We start from the raw sequence: 20752 nt of genomic DNA, 5'->3' as shown, positions 1-20752 counted from the left end.
CATCATTAGTAAGGTTAATAGTATGTAAAGGAATTAATAATTTAGTGCCCTGTACAGTACAGTTCAGGGTAGTGTCAGTAATTACAAAAAGTTGAAAAAAAATGAGGGTAGAGCAGCAAAGTGACAGGCTGATTGGCTTTGTTCAGTAGGGGTTTGCACAGTAGCGGAGGTGTTAGGGGTAGAATTACCTGCCTATTTTAGTAAATGTTCTGGCTTTATACTACTGTCAGAACCTCTTCTGCTCCGTCTTAAAACTTACAGGAAGAGATAGGAGCCTGAATGTGTTTTAGTGTGGCCTGAACCGCTCTGAGGCTGTGCAAGTTGGAGACATGCGTGTGGTAGGTTCAGGCCTTTGTATCACAGCTGAAATCAGACTAGGTTGAATCGTGCCATCAGCAGTGAAGACCAGCAATAGATGCCTGGTGACAGGCTAGCTATTAGAGGACCACAGCTGGCCTTACGTCCTGATTGCTGGCTCCATGCCAAGGTCCACGTCAACTGTTGACTGCTTTTTTTGCTGCATAGACAATCCCTCATAGAGAGAGAGAAAGGTGCTGCAGGTCCTTCCAGGGCTCAAGTGCTTTTGAGAAGTGAGTGCAAAGACAAAAGGCTCTTCCTGTCATGTGTGTTGGATAGTTCTGACCAAAGTATGCACAAATCATGTGGTGAGTTCTAAGCTTAAAGTAATTTTGGGAACAATTGTGATAAGGGGTAACAGGTGCTGGAGAACAAATTTCAAAAAAGCATCAGAGTGAAGGAGTTCTATTCCATTTCTTTATTCTGGCACTGTAAATTCTTTGCTGCAGTATGCAGTTGTGTATGCGTGACTCTCAGAATTACAGACTAAGCGGTTTATCCTAAACTTAATGAACAGGATGGCCACAGTGATATAGCTGAGGATGCTTCTGAGAACGCTCAGCAGCTGGCCCTGATGCCAATGGAGATTTCATTACAGCAAACCTGGAAAATTGTGTTGGAAAGAGGAAGCAGAGCACACCGAGTGCGTTCCCTGTGTTTCCTTGGCAGCAGAGAAACAAGACAAGGGGAGAGGGATGACAGGGGGTACACGACACACCACCGCACGACACAGCCATTCAATGAATGCATCTGTAACCGAACCCATCCGTCTCTGCTGGCGGGTGGCTGACTGAAATGCTATTATTAGCAGGCAGGTGATGTCATGGAGTGTGTCATGAGGCCAGCCAGGGAATCCCCACGGAAGACCGATGGGTGAGGAGTCGGGAGGGGTGGACTGGAAGACAGGCAGAGGTGCTCTGATGCTTGCACCTACCCCGGGGGGGGGGGCACTGACGTGGCCAGTGGCCTCCAGCCTGGCTGAACTGGGGTACCGGGTTCGTGCTGTGCAAATTATCTGCCCAGCGTGGCGGCTGGCTGCGCACTCTGAAGTATGCGAATGTACTTAACCTTCAGTAACCTTTCCATTGTTTACTTTAGAGTATACATTTGTAGCTTCTGGCAAAAGGTAGGGATATCCTAGAGAGCATGTCAGGCCTCATATTAATGGAGTTTCAAGAGGTTGGGTCGCTTTTTTTCCTGAAAGGAAAAAAATGCTGGTAAGAGAAAGATTTTGTATGGTTTGTTTTTTTTTTAAACTGCGTTCTTCCATTCTGGTAAATAAAGGGTCTTTCCTGAAAGCAGTACTTTCTGCCACGCAGGCTTTGCAAGGAAAAAGCCATACCAGTGCTATAATTCCGTGGTACTAAGAATAACGTGTGCTGTTGAGTAACTGTGGAAGAGTTAGTAGGACCTCACCTTCTCACTGACAAAGATGTTCAGTTTATTTCATTTTGGATGGATTTTCTATTGTTAAAAGCATATTCTTACAAATCTGTTATGACACTTGAAAGACAAGGGTTGCTTAGATGTGGATGTGAGATGAAGAATTCAGTAGCTGTGTACACACAGGTTTTTTCCTGGTCATCCCCAATTCAGCTGCAGAATCATGCAAGCAGAGATTACATATTCTGAAGAACACTGTTGTTTGTCTTCCTTCTTAGTTCTTTGTTTCATACTGAAGCTTATAAAGAACTTTGAAAGATCTGTTTTCTATTTCAGGATGTCTACAATCAAAATTAAATATATACCATAATAAAAACTCCTGCAAGTATAGATGTAAAAATTTCAGCTTAGCAGCTGTAAAATTTAAGGTGCAACATGAAAAAGGAATGTGGTACTTTCTTGCAGAGAAGAGGGTTGTTTTCATATTCTTTAACTAGAAAACACTGTTAAGTAGCAATGTGTGTAAAATGTGTGAGAGAGTGTGTGCGTGCAGGCACCTGTGCGCAAATGCTATATCCAAAACTTGTTTGAAGTATATGCAAAGTCAAGTGCTCGAAGGTTAGGAAGAGCCAAAAGTGAGATATAATCTTTGCAACCAAGCAGTGAATGTATAGAAGAATATACATTCTACATATAAACAGATGTTTCTCACAAATTTATTTGACCAAATCAGAATAAACAGAACAACAAGAGTAGTTTCCCCGTCACAGGCACGTCTGCAACTTTACCACCAAGTCTCCTCTTAAAAGAATGAAGGGACCACTGGTGCTATGTTTATAAAGGTGACCAAATATATACTTGTCTTCGAAGACTCACATAAAAATATTTTTCTTCAACATATATTTTTTGAACCATCTATTTTTTGAAGGCATATTCTTAAAAAAAGCTAGTCAGTTACAGCTGAGAATTTCCAAAACAAAATTAGCTTGAGGGGAGTGTCAGTTGGGATGACTTTCAGGCTGAAGCTTGGCAAAGGTGCTGAAAATCACATCCTACAAGAAAAGCTAAGTTGCTTAAAAAATCGTATCCGCTCTACCAACAGTAACTATTAAGAATACATACTTACCTTACTCTTTCTCAAGGAATGTGCTACCTACATTGATGTTTTTACTAAAATATAGATGAACTGTTCAGTGGCCTGTGAGTATATGACAGAAATAATTGTCTTTGCAGTTGCTTGTAGGTCTTACCCACACTTGGGCTCTTCTTGGTAGCTGATCACCTAATCCAGGGATTGAAACACTTGCAGTTCCTACCTGTAGAAGTGTCCCTGTCCCAATGGAGGCCGAGAGCAAAGCATATTAACAAAGCAGTACCAGAAGCTTTGCACTTCTCAAGATAGCATCTGTCTTATGTTTTTTCAGCTGTTTATAAGCAGTCATTTAGAAAGAGGCAAGGGGAAAATAACCACCCTTAGAGCCACCACCCAGCTGATAGAAATTTGACTTGTAGCTTCTCAGTTTTGTATCTTATTTTTGCTTTTTAAACCTTATGTAAGAAGACTATATAAAACATGTTGTTACTCATAATAAAATTCTGAAAAAAACACTTTACTTCTTTTCTTTAGGTTTACCTTAGCTAAGAATTAAGTTCTTGCTCAGGTAGGACACAGAAGAGCTTAATTGCTGCTTAATAATCCACCATAAAAGAAATATGCTGGGTTAGGCAATATATTTTACAGTAAATATATGGGTACACTAAGATGTTTACTTATGTGGTTCTCATATAACAATATGGTATGTGACAGTGTGTGGCTTAACTCAGAAATGCTTTCAAGCTTTTTGGAAGTACTCTAGAATTGTGTTTAAAGCTCAAGGGTAGGAGAATGATCCTGGCTCACTCAGGGATCATATATACAATGGGCTTGTGTTGTGTGAACGTGGTGATTTTTTTATTGTCATATAGAGGTGTTTCGTTATAGAGTAGAGCCTTCAGTCAGCTGTAACATTCATTGTTGCAAATGGTGCTGCTGTATTAATGCAGTCAGAGAGCTTTTCTTAAACTTTTTTTTGAACCTCATTACTATGTGAGCATAATCCAAACATACCTCAGAAAGCTGAGGACAAGAACAGTGTGGTCTACACAATGTGGATCTACATATGCACTGTCTACTAAGATTGATTTCCAGATAGTGGAACATGTGTTGCAGATATAAATTAAACACATATAAAAAAGGTGTTCAGTTAAAAATGAGTCAAAAATCATGAATATTATAGGATTCTGAGTCAATTATAAACTACTCTGTCTTCTTTCACATACAGAAGAGATGCCCGTACTGCTTGTTCCAGTTTACTCTCTAACAGTAATTTATAAGGTTTTGTTAATTGGTTGTTGAACATAGATAGTCAGGTACTATAAAATGATTACATGACAGTTCATAAAAAAGAAGGACCTCCTAAGACAAAACCATGTCTTTCTGAGTCTATCAAATAGATTTGTGATTTTTTTCTGTTGGTAATTTTTTTCCCAATTGCATCTAAAGATTTGAATAATACAAGTTCTGCTCGGCTAGGATTTCTGCTGCGAGGCCAATCAGATGCAAGGCTTTGACATTGTTACTAATTCCCACTTTCCACCTTCTAAATGGAAAACTACTACCTCAGATCTTTGCAGTTGGGGGTGTTCCTGCTCAGTAGCTATATGAAATCAGTAACTTCAGTATCTGCCTTAAAAGACTGGTCTGGGTGTATTTTATCATTAGCTTATATGATGTATTCATTTAATGCCCTTATTACTGCTCAGTCTCATTGGAATAGAACAGTATGTGCTTTTCTGTGCTTGTTGTCATTTCAAGAGTGTAGCTGTTCACCACATTAAGGAGGACAGTAGTGCAGGTGCTCTGTTGTTTTCTGAGATCTCAACATATAAGTTTTTGTAATTGAAATAGTTGCTTTGCAGAATTGACCTGATCTTGTTACATATGCTCCACAGTGACCCTAACTATAAGGTGCCCATTGCTATTTTTACATTTTTGTTAGGAGTGTTAGCTGTAGCCTCCTGTTCAAATTCTGCTTTCAGCGATGACATTCTTCTTATCCCAGATGGCCTCTTGCATTTCTTAAATACTATCTTTTGCCATGGTGTCTCAAAGATGGCATAGGGTTGCACTGTGCCACTAATAATTTGCCACGTTTCACCATGGAAATGCCTGCCTTTTAGTGGCAGATGAAATAATGAGTTTATAATAATATAGCAGTTCGAATATGTGAGGAAAAGCTTCTGGCTGAAATTTGCCTTATAAACGTATGTGTTGTGATAGTGATTATATAAAGAAGCAGTGCCAAAGAACAACCTTCATTTACTCTGTTGTAAACTACAGACAATTAACTTTGTATCTCTGACCTCTGATTTAAATGATCCTTCATCTAGATGATTTCTATTCATGTTGCTTCAGGCGGCAGATTAAATTCATGGCTGTAGGAAAGATGGTGGCTATTAGTGTGCAGCATATCCTGATCTCAAAGGATCTTGAGGAAGTTATAAAGTACTGAGATGGGTGGTGTAAGCAGACTTGTAGGGGAAAGAAACAGTTTGTTTCCTTGGTTATTATGATTGCCACAGGAATTTCGCTACTACATTTTAATATTTCCTTTTTCTTTAATTTTCCAGCTAATTCTGGTTCCTTGCAAGGCCCACAGACTCCACAGTCTACTGGTAGTAATTCCATGACAGAAGTGCCAGGCGATTTGAAGCCCCCAACACCAGCATCAACACCTCATGGACAGATGACACCTATGCAGGGTGGCAGGTATGGAAAGGGCTTGGCTTCATTTTTTGTTGGACTGTCATTCTACAACAGTTTAAGCCAGTCTTTCCCTTTCGAGCTGCTCAGACACTCATCTCATTATGTGGTGAACCAGTCAAAGCCTTAAAAGCAGCATAGAATTATTTCTTTTGGGAGAGAAGACAGGGAAAGGGAGAAAGGAGTGGGAGCTACGCTAGTTTCTAAACACCAGAGAAGGATCAGACAAGCACCAGTGCAAAGGAGAGCACGTGAATATGTGAAGAGTGGGGAGGAAGGTGGATCCCAGCAACACCAACTTAGACCCAAACCTTCCTTTCCTTGCTTACCCTGTCCTCCTCAAGTGTACATGTCCAGACATTCATGTTCAGGAAGGAGGAATGCGTGGTTTTAAGGTGTTACTTAAATTCATATTATGAGAAGCGTATGTAATACCAGCGGACAAGATAGCAGAGGATTCAACTGGATGGACCAAGAGATGTCTTTCAGTTCTTTGTCCTGTAAGTCACACAGACCAGGTTAATCTGAAGTGGAGCCTTCTCACCATTCATTAAGGATTCATAGCCCACTGAAGTCCAGGAAAAAAAGTTCTTGTTCACTTTAGCAGGAACGTAGCTGAGCTCTGAACCATGTACAGAGTCACTCCAAACTTAAGGTAGTTTGGTTCTTTTTTTCTCCATTTGTAATACTGCAGAAAGGGTAACAAGAACCTTTTTAATCATCTTTAATTTAGATCGAGTTTCCTTTCACTATTAAAAAAAATATTGCATTAAGGATAAATCTGTTAGTTATGAAGAGAAACTCCAATTTCCAAGCCAAATTTTTAAGGGCTTTAGAATAAAGCTGGCTGCAGCTATAAAGGTTAGTGCCTCCCCACAACAGTAAATGGTATTTGGGAGGTAAATCAAGTGTTGGTGTTTAGTTTTTTCTGTAGTAGGAGAGCAATTGGGTGCTTGCTAAATCTGAAAGGTCATAAATATGAAACTGATAAAAAGTAATACTACTTTGACACAGTATATAATTAACCTGTGAAGCTCACGGCCCTGGGGTAGAGAGGCAAACAGCATAGTGAAATTTCAGAAAGGTTTAGACTTTCATATGAGTAATAGCAACATACACAGTTGAATTAGATTAAAATCTAATCTAACCTTAATCTTTAAGGTAAGTAGCTAGACAAGCTGGGGGAAAAGAATTGGTAGATTTTTTAATAACTGTCCATCATGAAAGTTTTTTGCATCTTCCTGAGGTGTACTCTGCGCTGATCACTGCCACAACATCACAGTCTACCTCTATTATAGTCCAGTATGTTTTCAGTTCTTGTGAATACATAATGATATTAATTCCTGCTTTTTCTTATCTGCTAGAAACAGCGCAGTTAGTGTGCATGATCCCTTTTCTGATGTAAGTGATTCAGCATTCCCGAAGAGAAACTCCATGACGCCAAATGCACCGTACCAGCAGGGAATAAACATGCCAGATATGATGGGAAGGATGCCATATGAGCCGAATAAAGATCCTTTCGGTGGAATGAGAAAAGGTACTTTCTTTGTGGGAGCTTCTTCCCTGCTTCTACGTAATCAAGATGTTCTAGTCATCAGAATGAGCTTTTGTACTCTGTTGAGTTTGCCATAGGTGCAGTATTATCCTTGTAGCAAAAGGAGTGGTGCAGTGTGTTTCATTCTGGTCTGGTCATAGTTTCTCCTCTCAGTCACACTGTTTTAGAGTTAACAGAATCCTAAAAATACTTGTAGGAATACATTGCAAGAAATGGCATAAATTCATAGGGTTAAATTTTATGCAACACTGTATGTCTCTTGAAGGTGGTCAGCTACTCTGCAAACCAGGTGCTGGACTTGAGTGTTAGAATGCAAAGCAGTGAAGCAACGTGCCTAGTTGTAGTAAGGCTGAACTGGGAATTCACCATGCAGAACTGAACTAGTCTCCTGGTGCTCTGTCTCAGTTTACATATTTTTCAGAATAGGAAAGCTAATTTTTTTCTCCCTTGGACAGCCCTGACAAAAGCTAATAAACACACTCTAAGTTTGTTTATTTTTAGAAAGCAAAAATTAAAATTAATGTCAAGCCTGACTTACAGATGGTTTTGTGTATATTGTAAAATGTGCTTAAAATGAATCAATCTTGCCTTGTGTATAGGAAAGTGAGAGGAAAGAACACAAGCAGGGCTCACAATGGGTGCTAGGAGAAGAGCAGATGGAGGAGATGAAATTAAGAAAGTGGGAACTGAAAGTGAGCAAAAGGGTTGAGTGGGAAGAAGAGGTCCAGAAATCAGAGGAAGAAAGTTATATGATGAAGTGGGGAGATACTTTAAAAAAGAAAGTTAATCTAATGTGATTTTTTTAAATCCTTCCTTTTAAGTCCTTTTGCCTGGACTGTTGACACTTTGTATAACACAGTTGGAGGATGGGAGAACCTTCTGCCTTAGATTCGCTTTAGGTTTTATATCCATGTGAGATTAAGTGGGTTTGTTGCGATTTGCTGTGCATTTCATACTCATCCTGTTGAAACTAAAATGTCTCTGTTCAGTATCTACTATGAGAGACTAAATGGTAGAATCTCTTCCTCTATTTGCTTGTGGATTTATGTCCAGTAGTAGTGGTCAATGTGCTTTTTCTTGGACCTGTAGAGTATGCCCATCCTGCTTGAGAAGCTACATTAGGATACAGTATCTTTTCCATAACTAAATTGGGGGGGGGGGCTTTATGGGGAAAAGAAGAGCCTGATTCTGACAGCTTTGTAACCCAAACTGTGAGATTTGCTTTCATCTGTTCTATAAGGTTTATGTTTGCATTCATATTTAGCATCTGTGAAGAGAACAAAAGTGAGTTTGTCTTCAGCTATGAAGACCACAGGGCAGAAGCTGCCTGGTGCCTGATGAGTGTAGGATGATATTACTTTCCTCGCTTGCAGCTCCTTAATATTATAACCATCATCTTGGTAGTGGTGCTGCTTTATGTCTTTTCGTCAGGCCCTGGAGAGCTTGTCTGACACCAGCTAATTCTCCTTGGCAGTGTTGGGGATCTGAACATTATTTTAAAATACATCATTTAGTAGGAAGATATCTTCAAACACCCAGAATACTATATTTAATTTCCCTTACTGTTGCAGTGCCTGGAAGCAATGAGCCTTTCATGACCCCTGGACAAATGCCTAACAGTGGAATACAAGATATGTATAACCAGAGTCCATCTGGAGCAATGTCCAACATGAGCATGAGCCAGCGACAGCAATTCTCTTATGGAAGTGGCTATGACAGGAGGTGAGTCATCTTCAGGAAAAAGCAAAGCCCATTAGCGAAAATTATCCTCTCTCTTCCCTTCTCATTTTCACATTGCTTCTTACAGAGAACGTAGCAGCCTACATTTCCTACGACACTGTACTAAATCACTGGGAGTCAAACCACTGGTAATGACTGAGTCTAGCTGTTCACAAAAATTAATAGGGAGGAATTGTCACACCTTAGAAGTAACTCAAGCTGCAGCATAGCAGTGTGTGTCAGCGTTTGACAGCCGCCTTCAGCTGGCAGCTGGGTTGGGCTGTGGTGGCATAAAGTACCACTTGAGTTAGTCTTCTGGCCATGTTTTCACTTAAACAGTTGTTGCTGGGCTTTTTATGAAAAACAAAATGTGCCTAAATATGTCTGGTTTGTGGTCTGTTAGTGAATTGCCTTTGGAGAGTCTGGAGTCTCTTGTCTGAGCTGTAGGGGCATTAGTCTTGCAGTGTGTCCGTGAAAACCCTTGTAAATTTGTCTTTCAGTCATGTACACAAAATAAATTTGGTCCTCTTTTGTTTAATCCAGGAAAGGCTTTAGGGAAAAAAAAAGTATCAGTCAAAACACTGAAGTCTAAGCATTGGTATAGCAAGCAGAATGGTTTGGAAATGTTTGGATTATGTTAGTACTTCATAGGTTTTGCAGCTCCAGCAGTATTCCTACTTTTACTTTGATTAGGCAGTGTACTTCAGCTTCATTTTTCTTTTATAATGGTAGCCGAAGTGGTGCGGTGTGGATCTTTTAAGTGTAACAGTGGAGAAGTTTTCAGTGAGTGGTTTGAAGCAGTAGATGTGTATAGCAACACAAGTGTAATCGTGTTGGTCTACAGGTCAAATTGGTGGGGAGTCAATGAGAGTAAGTTCCAGTGGAAGGTGATAAGTCAAGAGAATCTTTTCTCCAAGGAGTCTTTTGTTTTATTTTGTTGTTGATTTTGGAGAATAAGTGCTTTTTACAGAATGAGGTTTCCTTTGTCATTTTTTAGGTCGGATCATGGGCTGGGTCCTGAAGGCAGTATGGGACCACCTGGTCAAAGCAACATGGTGCCTTCAAACAGTGACCCAAGCATGTACTCTCCTAATCGTTACCCTGGCCAGCAAAGGTGAACCCTGATTTCTCTGTTTGTAATACCTGCAATAACCAGCTAATGAGTGGTAGCAGCCTCTGTGAGAGCACATAGACAGATTATGTGGCCTCTTGGTGTGTTGCTGCTGTTTTATCTGTTCTTATTTAGGCTTTTATAGTTGGTTCAGTTTCTTGAGCGGGGCAGAGGCTTGGCTGAATCAGTTGACTTTGTGTAGCCATAGAATGAGAGGTGGTAGAAAACGAGTACATATCTTGCCTTGTGTATCTTCCTGCTAAGACTGAACTGAGGCCCAAGTTCTGCAGAACAGGATTAAACGACAACAGTTCTGAAGCTTCCAGAATTTCACCTGGCTTGTGATTATCCTGTGGCTAACAAATTGAATGTTTGGAAAGTGTTCCCTTATGTTAAAACATACATGTACCCTTGCTCAGTTTTATCTTATTGCACTACCATCTTGGACAACTGTAGACAATTCCTGTCAGTTACACTGTTCTTTCAATGGGCACTACGTAATTTCTCTTCATCCATGTCATAATTTTAGGGAATGATGAACAGCTACTGCTTTCACCCTGTTTGACTCTCAAAAAATGAGGATTTTCTAAGCCTTTGGAGAAATGGGGTCCTATTATTTCTTTTAACATGTAAGGTTCCCCAGTTCTCCATTTCTCTGACTCTCCCTAATACATTACTTTCATAATTATACTTGAATTGTAGATATGTTCTCACTGGTAGCATACAGAGAGGAATTACTGACATATTGATCTGCAATACAGTGCTATTTATCAGTCTTAATACTTTACAAGTACTTCATTTCAGCAACCTAAATTTCATTCAGGTGTGCTAAAAATATTGCAGTTACACTGTAGTGCTCCACAGAGGTCTTAAAGGCCACAGGTAAGTTTCCAAATGCAACACAACTCTGCCTCCTATCTGTATGCTTCATTATTTACCTTTCATTAAAAATTACGTGAACATGAGCGAAATTAGGAGTACTGTTTTTACTCAGTAATGTTGTATCCTCAGTGTTATATATTGTAATGATGTGTGTACTCACTTCCTGTCACTGCCATCAGACTAATCATGATTTCACTTTAAATCAGCGGTTAACAATTGCTTAGATTCTTAAATAATCCAGAAAGTAGCTTGCTTGGAAACTGACTGCTTAAAACAAGAATTCTGACTTCCAACCTTTGAGCTGTACATCAGACACTTTTCCACCTAAGATGGGTTTCCTGCAGCTGAGCTGCCCTTCTTATCTCTTTGCAGACCATAGCCTGTTCCGATTCCTGACTGCTACCTCTAAATATCTCTGTTGCATCTTCACTGCTCTTTCTTTCTTCTATCTGCTTTATCTCCTTCTCTTCCTGCCAGCTCTAGCAGAGCTTACAACGTCAGGCTCAGGACCACAGCACACTGTACCTTCACCTTGTTTCCAAACAGCAAATATCTTCAAGACTCAAGGTCGTCAGAGCACTTTACTTTTCCTGGTGGCCTGGAAATTCCAGCAGCACTAAGTGTTGATTTGAATGCTTCATTTTAGGCATGAACCATATGGGCAGCAGTATCCAGGACAAGGACCTCCCTCAGGACAGCCACCATATGGAGGACATCAACCTGGAATGTATCCACAGCAGCAGGTAGGAGAGAGGAAAACATCTATATTAATAATACCTGTTTAATAAATGTCACCCCAAAATTTTGTATACATTCAAAAATTTGTTTATACAATATATGTCTTTTGGCACAGAGGAGTACTGTAGCTCTGGTCAAAATCATAGCCCATACAGATAAGCAATGTATATGCAGCTACAGGAAAATGTGTTTATTACATTGGAAGAGTGTAAATTTTAACAGATGTTCTGTGGTTCTGGATGTTTATCAAGCGATTGTCCCATCTAATAACCAGGGAAAGTATAATTCGTAGGCTAGTAAAGTGATGTTGCTTCAGTTCCAGAAACAAATAGGAAAGCTGCTTGGTTGGCAGGTTGAAGGGCCTTAACTTCATGTCACACGGCCAAGCAAATCCAACAGGAAATAGGAACAAAGTAAAATGTGCAGCACCCTCAATTACTTAGAATGCTGTGGTGGGTCATAGGAGACACTCTCTTTAATAGAGGTCAGACTGCACATCCCCCACGTGCTATCTCTAGTACTAATACAGAATAAATATATGGGAAAGAACATTCTTAGTGTTAAAAATAGTTTAAACATTAGTACGTTCCAGTTTCCATAACTGTGTAATAACTTTGAAAATATAAATTATATTCATTAATAAGATTTTTTTTGTTAGATATACCGCGAATAATTTGTGGGCAAAACCCCGTTTAATAATTCAATAGCAAAACTCCACTGACTTCAACAAGATCAGAGTTTCGTTGACGTTAGCTTCCAAAATAGAAAACATTTCCTTGTAATATAGAAATCAAAATGTAAGCTATTTTTCTGCTATTCCTTTTCAGTTTGGGATAGTGTTTTACTAGGAAATTTGGGGAGGTAGTGGGAAAACCTAGAAGAGAAGATCTTAGGTTGCACTGCATTGAAAACGTATATAAATTTCAATTTCCAAATTTCTTGCTTATCTCTTTGCTTCATAACATCTCTAAAGAAGCATAATCAAAATTTTTTTTGTTGTTCTTTTTGATGAGCACGTGCACTCAGTCCAGGTGATCTAGTGGGGTATTCCATGCTAAAATATGCAGGGAATATTTTAACTACATGTTCATTTAAGTAAGGAGATAGCTAGAATTTGTAAAAATATATTTGGCCCTGTCCTTAGTGCTGTTTATGTGCTTTGTACGATGACTCTTGAATGCAAAATTCATTAATGCAAAAAAGCAGTGAAGAATGAAGGAACCTGGCCTTGGCCTCTCCCTCCCAAAGGATTCTTTTTCTTAATTTATCTAGAGATTAGGTTGCCACTAGCTTATTTTCGATTTCCTAAATCTCACTCTATAGCATTACAGAAAGATTGTGAAAAATGGCCCTTTCAAAGGTTTATCTGTGACGTGAAGGCTAGGAAATGACCTGGGAAGGAGATGCTTAGAGCATGAACTCCTGGAGCTAGTGAAGCACTTTGAGCCAAGTTTTTCAATTCCCATATGAGTGCTCATACCCTGAGATCTATTATACAGCAGCAGGTGGCCTGTGTTGGTGTCTTTTTGTCTTCTGCAAGGTCTGAGAATTCCACACACTGTGCAGCCTCACTGTCCTGATGAATCTTTACTCAGGAGGGAGAGTTCAGGTGCATCACCGTCTTCAGCGTCGGGTACGGTTAGGGACATTGCCATGAGTTGTACAAGAGTGCTGAATTGCTTTTCAAAAGGCACGTGCTTCTTTCCCAGGTGTCTACTTTAAGCACTCTTAGTCACTCTGGCAAAACAAACACGGCTTTTTTAGGTGTGGTAACTACCAAGTAAGTTCTTAATGTATAAATTGGCCCCAAGGGTGGAATTTACTACAGCAAGTAGTTTATGTAAGGCTGAAAATAGGTATTTCTCAGATAGCCAGACAGCTCTATAGCAAGTTAAAAAAAAAATACTTTGATGCGATACAGTAGTTGTGGTTTTATGTGCACCAAAGTTGGAAGATGAGTTTATGAATCCCAGAGCTGTTTTAACTGACCCGTATTGAATACAGACAGAATTTTATCTCATCTTAACTCCAGTATATTAGTATACATTGTGCAATGTGACTGAGCTACGGTTTCCGGGGGAGCCGTAACTTTGAATTTACCATAGATCATATATTCAAAAATCAGCCATTTAATTCACATTTTGTGCTTCAGAGCACTCAGTGTGGTTTGAACTGTAGAACAAACTCCCACAGGAACTACGGACTGCTGCAAAGCTTACCACCTTCCCCTCAAACTGCAACATGTCTTTTTTTGTTCTGCTGTCTTAAACATAAATACATACAAGCTTGTGTGATTTAAAAACAACTCGGCTCCCCCCAAGGTAAAACAGCTTACCTTAACACAGCATTCCCCACTCGAGAGGGTGAGAAACAGAGAGGGAATAAACCATAGGTGGCAGCTGTTAGTTTCATTGCTTAATTCATTACTGATCAGCAGGGTAAGAACCTGCTTAGACTAGAACAGAATGTTTGGATGTGACCATTTGCTGTAATAATCTCACAGTAAATTAAATGTGATTAGGATGATTTGGGAAGAGGGATGGTTGCCCAAACAGGACTGTGTTCCTGGGAATTATACGGAGAAACAAATGCAGCAGAATGTTTTCTCCTGCTAATAAATTTACTGTGCGTAACCTATGCCCTGTTGTAAAATCCAGTGTTTCAGACATGCATGCTTGCAGCACATCTTGTTAAGGGTTTATTCAGCGCCTGTCCCTTGAAAAGATTCGCTGAGTGGTTTGAATATTTTAAGGATTTTTCTTCTTAGTACACTAAGCATAAAAAATAAGTGAAAATGTTTTAGTTGGTGAGGACCGTTGCCTTTTCATGCATGTCTGAAATGACCAGTGGAATTTAATCTGACAGACAGGAAAGGAAAGGGAGAGGGACAAAATGAGAGCAAGCATAAGAAAATTTAGCCCAAGGATAAGTTCCCTTTTAGTATTAAGTTATAAGCGCAGCAAAACAGAGTCTTAAAAAGAAAGCACTGAATCAAGCCTAACCACAGCACTGTGTGCCCATCTCTGCAATCGGTATGATCCTTCCAGAGCTAAGTGCCTTCAGGTTTTTAAACAAGCTTTCAGCCAATATATTTATATTGTGTGGGGAGTAAAAATGACACGTCTTCTTTCCACAATTTTTTTTCAGAACTACAAGCGACACATGGATGGCATGTATGGGCCTCCAGCCAAACGCCATGAAGGGGATATGTATAACATGCAGTATGGCAACCAGCAACAGGAAATGTATAACCAGTACAGCAATGCTTACACAGGGCCTGACAGGAGGCCCATGCAGGGACAGTATCCGTATCCATATAACAGGGAGAGGATGCAGGGCCCAGGACAAATGCAGCAGCACGGAATACCTCCCCAGATGATTGGTGGCCCCATGCAGTCATCATCCTCCAGCGAAGGTCCTCAGCAGAATATGTGGCCAACAAGAAATGATATGCCTTATCCTTACCAGAACAGGCAAGGTCCAGGAGGCCCTGCGCAGGCCCCACCGTATCCAGGGATGAATCGCACTGATGATATGATGGTACCTGACCAGAGGATAAACCACGAGAGTCAGTGGCCTTCTCACGTCAACCAACGTCAGCCTTCTTATATGTCATCCTCAGCCTCCATGCAGCCTATCACTAGACCTCCTCAGTCATCCTACCAGACTCCACCCTCTATGCCAAACCACATCTCTAGAGCTCCAAGTCCAGCATCCTTCCAGCGTTCTTTGGAAAACCGTATGTCTCCAAGCAAGTCTCCTTTCCTACCTTCCATGAAGATGCAAAAGGTTATACCCACAGTTCCAGTGTCACAGGTCACAGGACCTCCACCCCAACCACCACCAATTAGGCGAGAAATTACCTTCCCCCCAGGCTCTGTAGAAGCATCCCAACCAGTCTTAAAACCAAGACGAAAGATTACCTCAAAAGATATTGGTAAGCATCAAACCACAATGCAAATACTGAAACGGGTTGAGAGAAAGGGACTTCGATTTTCATTTTCTTTTACATTTTAGACTGTTTTGACGAATAGTTAATGTTGGTAACTATAATGTGATTGTCTTCAATAAAAGTGTAAGAACATATGCATCAGTGAGGATGATAGGTAAAACTCGTCCCAGGCAATCTGACATGAAATGAAAGCAGTATTTTATATGGAGATCTGAGCTCTCCAGTAATCTATTAAAAATTAACTTGTCTTGGATTTCCAAATGATATATGTTGAAAGGTCCTTCAGAATGTCTGTTGAATCACCAATGCAATATTTAGCTGAGCAAAGCTTTCTGTGTTCTTTTTCCATTGAAGCTTATGCAGTTCTGCTGTGTAGGTATAGTCTCTGCCTCCCTTGAAGGGCTCATTTATTCTTTCTGTACTGTTCATCATGTTTGTTTCTCCCCATATTCTTTCTGAAGTATCTTCCTGTCTTGGATTCCTGTTACATTTCATACATTCATGTTCTCCTACTCCAAGTTCCCACACTCTTGACAGAGTATTCTACCTTTATTTACCAATTATTTGGTGTAGTCGGCTTCTTTAAGTTTGTATGACTATTTTGGCTTCAGCAGAGTCAGGAAGAACAGCCCTGTTAAGATATTCTCCAGTATTAAGGCTGAGAATAGTTATAGAAATACTGAACAGTGCTGCGTGGTGAAGCCAGGGTCTTAAGCAGTGTTTCAGTAACTATTTCATTTAAATTCTGCGTGCTCAGAATGTCACAGTTTAATCTTTCAGAACTCATTAACAGTCTCTGAGGATGCACTAATATTGTTTTACTTCTCCTTTCTTTCTCCAGTAACTCCCGAGGCCTGGAGAGTGATGATGTCTCTTAAATCTGGTCTTTTGGCTGAAAGTACCTGGGCGCTAGACACTATTAATATTCTTCTGTATGATGACAGCACTGTCGCTACTTTCAACCTCTCTCAGGTAAGTGGGAAAGCAGTATACTTCTCAGCCTTCCAAGCAAAGAAGACTGAAATAAGATACTTAGAAAAATGCTGAAGTCCTTTAAAATTTATTACAATTGACATACATTTGAACATTGCCAAATTTCCCTTTATTATGATTGGTAACAGTGGGCAACAAGAGATAGCTTTAGGTCAAATAGGGGAACTAATAAGCCTAAAAGAACGGTATCTGTTGTAGAAAGGAGCGTGTAGGAATTGAAGAATTTTAGCTCTGACAGAAGACTAATGTGAAAATTCACGCTCAGGGCAGTACAAGGACAACCCCAGAAAACAGCAATGTGTTAGTAATCTTGCTTAACTTCTGTTTCCATAAAAAGGTTTGCAAAGCTATATTAAATTGATTTAAGGCTGTCTTTTGGTGACTGCTTGTCTTATTCAGTAGTACCATTCGAGGCTGTAGGATTTTAATTGCTTATTTTCCATTTGGTTTGTTCTTGCAGTAAATTAAGTTTGCACAGAAATATCAGAGTGACATTTTAAAGGCTAAAATCCACTGTCTGTCCACAGGATGCAAGTAACACAGGTTTTAACAGTGTATGCTTTTGCCTCACTGCCTCTCAGCATTTTTCAGCCCTGCTCTAACCATTGTCCTGTTAGGTGGTAGTAATAGATGGCACGCTGATAATGCACATCATCTAAAATTTGTACTAATTAAATATTCAGTTTCTCTGCTCTGTTCATTCCTTAGTTACTAATAGTGTAACTCATCATTTTTTAAATATAATGATCTTTTTTTAAAAAAAATACAGACACAAATGGTACATTTCATCCCACCTAACTTTAGAACTAGGGATATCTATAGCATGATTCATCTCATCCTGAAGTAGAGTTCTAAAATAGGTCAAATGAATCATACCCTAGAAATGGCCTGTAAAAGACCAGAGATTATAAAAGGAATCTAGACAGTTAGGTTAGGTGTGTAACTGTTGAGGGTGTTTGAAGTTAAGAGAGGTTAATCTCCTCTGAATGCTATTAAAATCTGCTTTAATGCACCCTGTGCAAGTTGCACAGAATACCAGGCATACTTTATATATATATTTTTTGTTGTTGTTGTTGTTGGTTAACACTTTTGCCTCGGACTCTTGCTTCCAATGGCAGTCAGGACTCTGTATGATGACTGATAATTCCTGCAGTTCATATGCATCAGTTTGGTCTTCATTCTTTGAGAGTCAGGCAGTCATAAAGGAATGCAGAGTGGACAAAAGGGTACATTTTGCTGAAAATCTATTAGCCCATGATTAAAAAAACACATTAAAAGCCAGACAATCAGGCTGATTACGTCATAATAGCAAAGAATTTTTAACAGTAAAGTCACTGAGGGTGAATTAATACCAAGTCCAACTACTGCCTTTCCATAAGAAAGTCATTACAAGTTAATTAAGAAGATTAAACCTAAACGAAAACTGTTTCTGAAGGGTCACTCACAGCACCAAGCTCCAATAGTAGTTTTTAAATATTGCCAGGCAAAAGTTTAACTATTCCAGTAGAGATGGGATATTCATCTAGGATGTCAGTACCTGTACCCTGAACTACAGATTCCTACTGGATAGTCGGTTGTAGAGACCGAGACACAAAGGAGGAGAGGAAGAATTGTAGACTTCAGTTATCTGACAATACTATGAATCAGAAAAAGTGAGTTAGAAACTGAAGTCCTCTGTACAGAAAATGAAGAATACTAAACAACTTCCAAGGAGACAGCGCAGCTAGACTGGATGTCTGTTGTAGCGTAAAGGGGGCGTATGAATCAAGTTCTGTAGTTATCATAGCTGTTTAAGCAAGTGGAGCCGTGATAGTTTGACATAATATACTGTTTGGATGGACGCGAGAATAATTTCCTTTGAGTAACTTTTGCCATGCAGGACCTAGCCACAAGTCCACAGCAGGAGGAGGAAAATATTCACATATCTTTGCATCAGTGTTCCTAACAAAATTCTGTGCAGACAAAAATATTTACCTGATTTTTATGTTCTTTCTTCTCCCTTCAGTTGTCTGGATTTCTTGAGCTTTTAGTAGAATATTTTAGAAAATGCCTGATTGACATTTTTGGAATCCTTATGGAATATGAAGTGGGAGATCCAGGCCACAAAGCACTTGATCACAAAGCAGCCAAGAAAGACGATAGCCAGTCCTTGGCAGAGGATACTGGAAAAGAGAATGATGAATGTATTGACTATTTTGATGAAGATGAGGAGGAGGGGGAGGATGAAAAGCTAGAAGGAGAAGAGAAGAGCATTGTTTTTTCCACTCCTGGTGCCATTGCTGATCCAAGCGAGAGGCCAAAACAAGCCAGTAAATTTGACAAGCTGCCAATAAAGATTGTAAAGAAAAATAATCTATTTGTTGTTGACCGATCTGACAAACTTGGACGTGTTCAGGAATTTGATAGTGGACTTCTCCACTGGCAGCTTGGTGGTGGTGACACAACTGAGCACATCCAGACTCACTTTGAAAGCAAGATGGAGATTCCTCCCCGCAGAAAAGCGCCTCCTCCCTTGAACTCTCCAAGCAAAAAGAAGGACCTCGAGGGGAAAGGTGAATCTGAGGAACAACAAGAAAAAAGTATAACAGCAACCATTGATGATGTCCTCTCAGCTCGGCCAGGAGCACTGCCCGAAGACTCAAACTCTGGTTCCCAAACAGAGAGCAGTAAATTTCCCTTTGGGATCCATCAAGCCAAAAGCCACCGGAATATTAAACTGCTAGAGGATGAGCCAAGGAGCCGGGATGAGACTCCTCTATGCACCATAACTCACTGGCAAGACTCCTTGGCCAAACGCTGCATCTGTGTGTCAAATATCGTCCGTAGCTTGTCTTTTGTGCCTGGCAATGACACCGAAATGTCCAAACATCCAGGCTTGGTGCTGATCCTGGGAAAGTTGATCCTTCTTCACCATGAGCATCCAGAAAGAAAGCGAGCACCGCAGACTTACGAGAAGGAGGAAGAGGAGGACAAAGGGGTGGCCTGCAGCAAGGATGAGTGGTGGTGGGACTGCCTCGAGGTCTTGAGGGATAATACATTGGTCACATTAGCCAACATTTCTGGGCAGCTAGACTTGTCTGCTTACACGGAAAGCATCTGTTTGCCAATTTTGGATGGCTTGCTGCACTGGATGGTGTGCCCGTCTGCGGAGGCACAGGATCCTTTTCCAACCGTGGGGCCCAACTCGGTTCTTTCGCCTCAGAGACTTGTGCTGGAGACCCTGTGTAAGCTCAGTATCCAGGACAATAATGTGGACCTTATCTTGGCCACCCCCCCATTCAGTCGTCAGGAGAAACTCTACGCTACTTTAGTTAGGTACGTTGGGGACCGCAAAAACCCGGTCTGCCGAGAAATGTCCATGGCGCTCTTATCGAACCTTGCCCAGGGGGACACACTAGCAGCAAGGGCAATAGCTGTGCAGAAGGGAAGCATCGGAAACTTGATAAGCTTCCTGGAGGATGGGGTCACTATGGCCCAGTACCAGCAGAGCCAGCATAACCTCATGCACATGCAGCCTCCACCTCTGGAGCCACCTAGCGTAGACATGATGTGCAGGGCAGCCAAGGCCTTGCTGGCCATGGCTAGAGTGGACGAGAACCGCTCAGAGTTCCTTTTGCACGAGGGTCGTTTGCTGGATATCTCAATATCTGCTGTCCTGAACTCTCTGGTTGCATCTGTCATCTGTGATGTACTTTTTCAGATTGGGCAGTTATGACATAAGTGAGAAGCCAAGCATGTGTGAGTGGAGATTAGAGGGTCACATATAACTGGTTGTTTTCTGTTCTTGTTTATCCAACGTAGGAAGAAGGAAAAAAAAAAAAGAATCTTTGCTCCTCTGCCCCATTCACTATTTACCAATTGGGAATTAAAGAAATTATTAATTTGAACAGTTATGAAATTAATATTTGCTGTCTATGTGTATAAGTACATCTTTTTATTTTATTTTTTTTTAACCAAAGTTGCTGTCTAGTACATTCAAAGGTCACACTTTTTTTTTTCCATAGATTATCCTTTTCGATGTTCTTTTCCATGTTTGTATTGCATATTTTTTGGGAAGCAAACTAGTGACTTTTTAAAAAAAATGTTATGGCAAACCATTGTATGATGGAAAGAAAAATCTCACCACTTTGAAACAAAAAGGTGAAAAATAACCAACATACCAAGTTCCTGTGTGTTTTATTTTTTCAAATAAGGAAAAAACAAAAAAAAACTTGTATACCATCACCCAAAGCTCTGTGCAATAGAAGATTCTAGTGATGT

The 20752-nt window shown here is 40.2% G+C and overlaps 1 protein-coding gene across 8 annotated transcripts in view; it reads left to right on the top strand.

Moving 5' to 3' along the window:
• The window catches only part of ARID1B (AT-rich interaction domain 1B), a 336332-nt gene extending 316016 nt beyond the window's left edge, over positions 1-20316 (top strand). For all 8 annotated transcript variants that reach the window (XM_054061620.1, XM_054061622.1, XM_054061624.1 and 5 more), the window contains 7 exons: positions 5410-5548; positions 6907-7079; positions 8669-8819; positions 11456-11552; positions 14695-15484; positions 16341-16471; positions 18498-20316. In XM_054061620.1, coding sequence (XP_053917595.1) covers positions 5410-5548; positions 6907-7079; positions 8669-8819; positions 11456-11552; positions 14695-15484; positions 16341-16471; positions 18498-20207 — 3191 coding nt within the window. In that variant the 3' untranslated portion in view covers positions 20208-20316. The remainder of the gene's footprint in view (positions 1-5409; positions 5549-6906; positions 7080-8668; positions 8820-11455; positions 11553-14694; positions 15485-16340; positions 16472-18497) is intronic.
• The last annotated feature ends 436 nt before the right edge of the window (positions 20317-20752 follow it).

Source organism: Cuculus canorus, chromosome 3, assembly GCF_017976375.1.
Source record: "Cuculus canorus isolate bCucCan1 chromosome 3, bCucCan1.pri, whole genome shotgun sequence".
NCBI lineage: Eukaryota > Metazoa > Chordata > Aves > Cuculiformes > Cuculidae > Cuculus > Cuculus canorus.
Note: the sequence above shows the minus strand (reverse complement) of the source record. Positions and strands in the feature narration are given on the sequence as shown.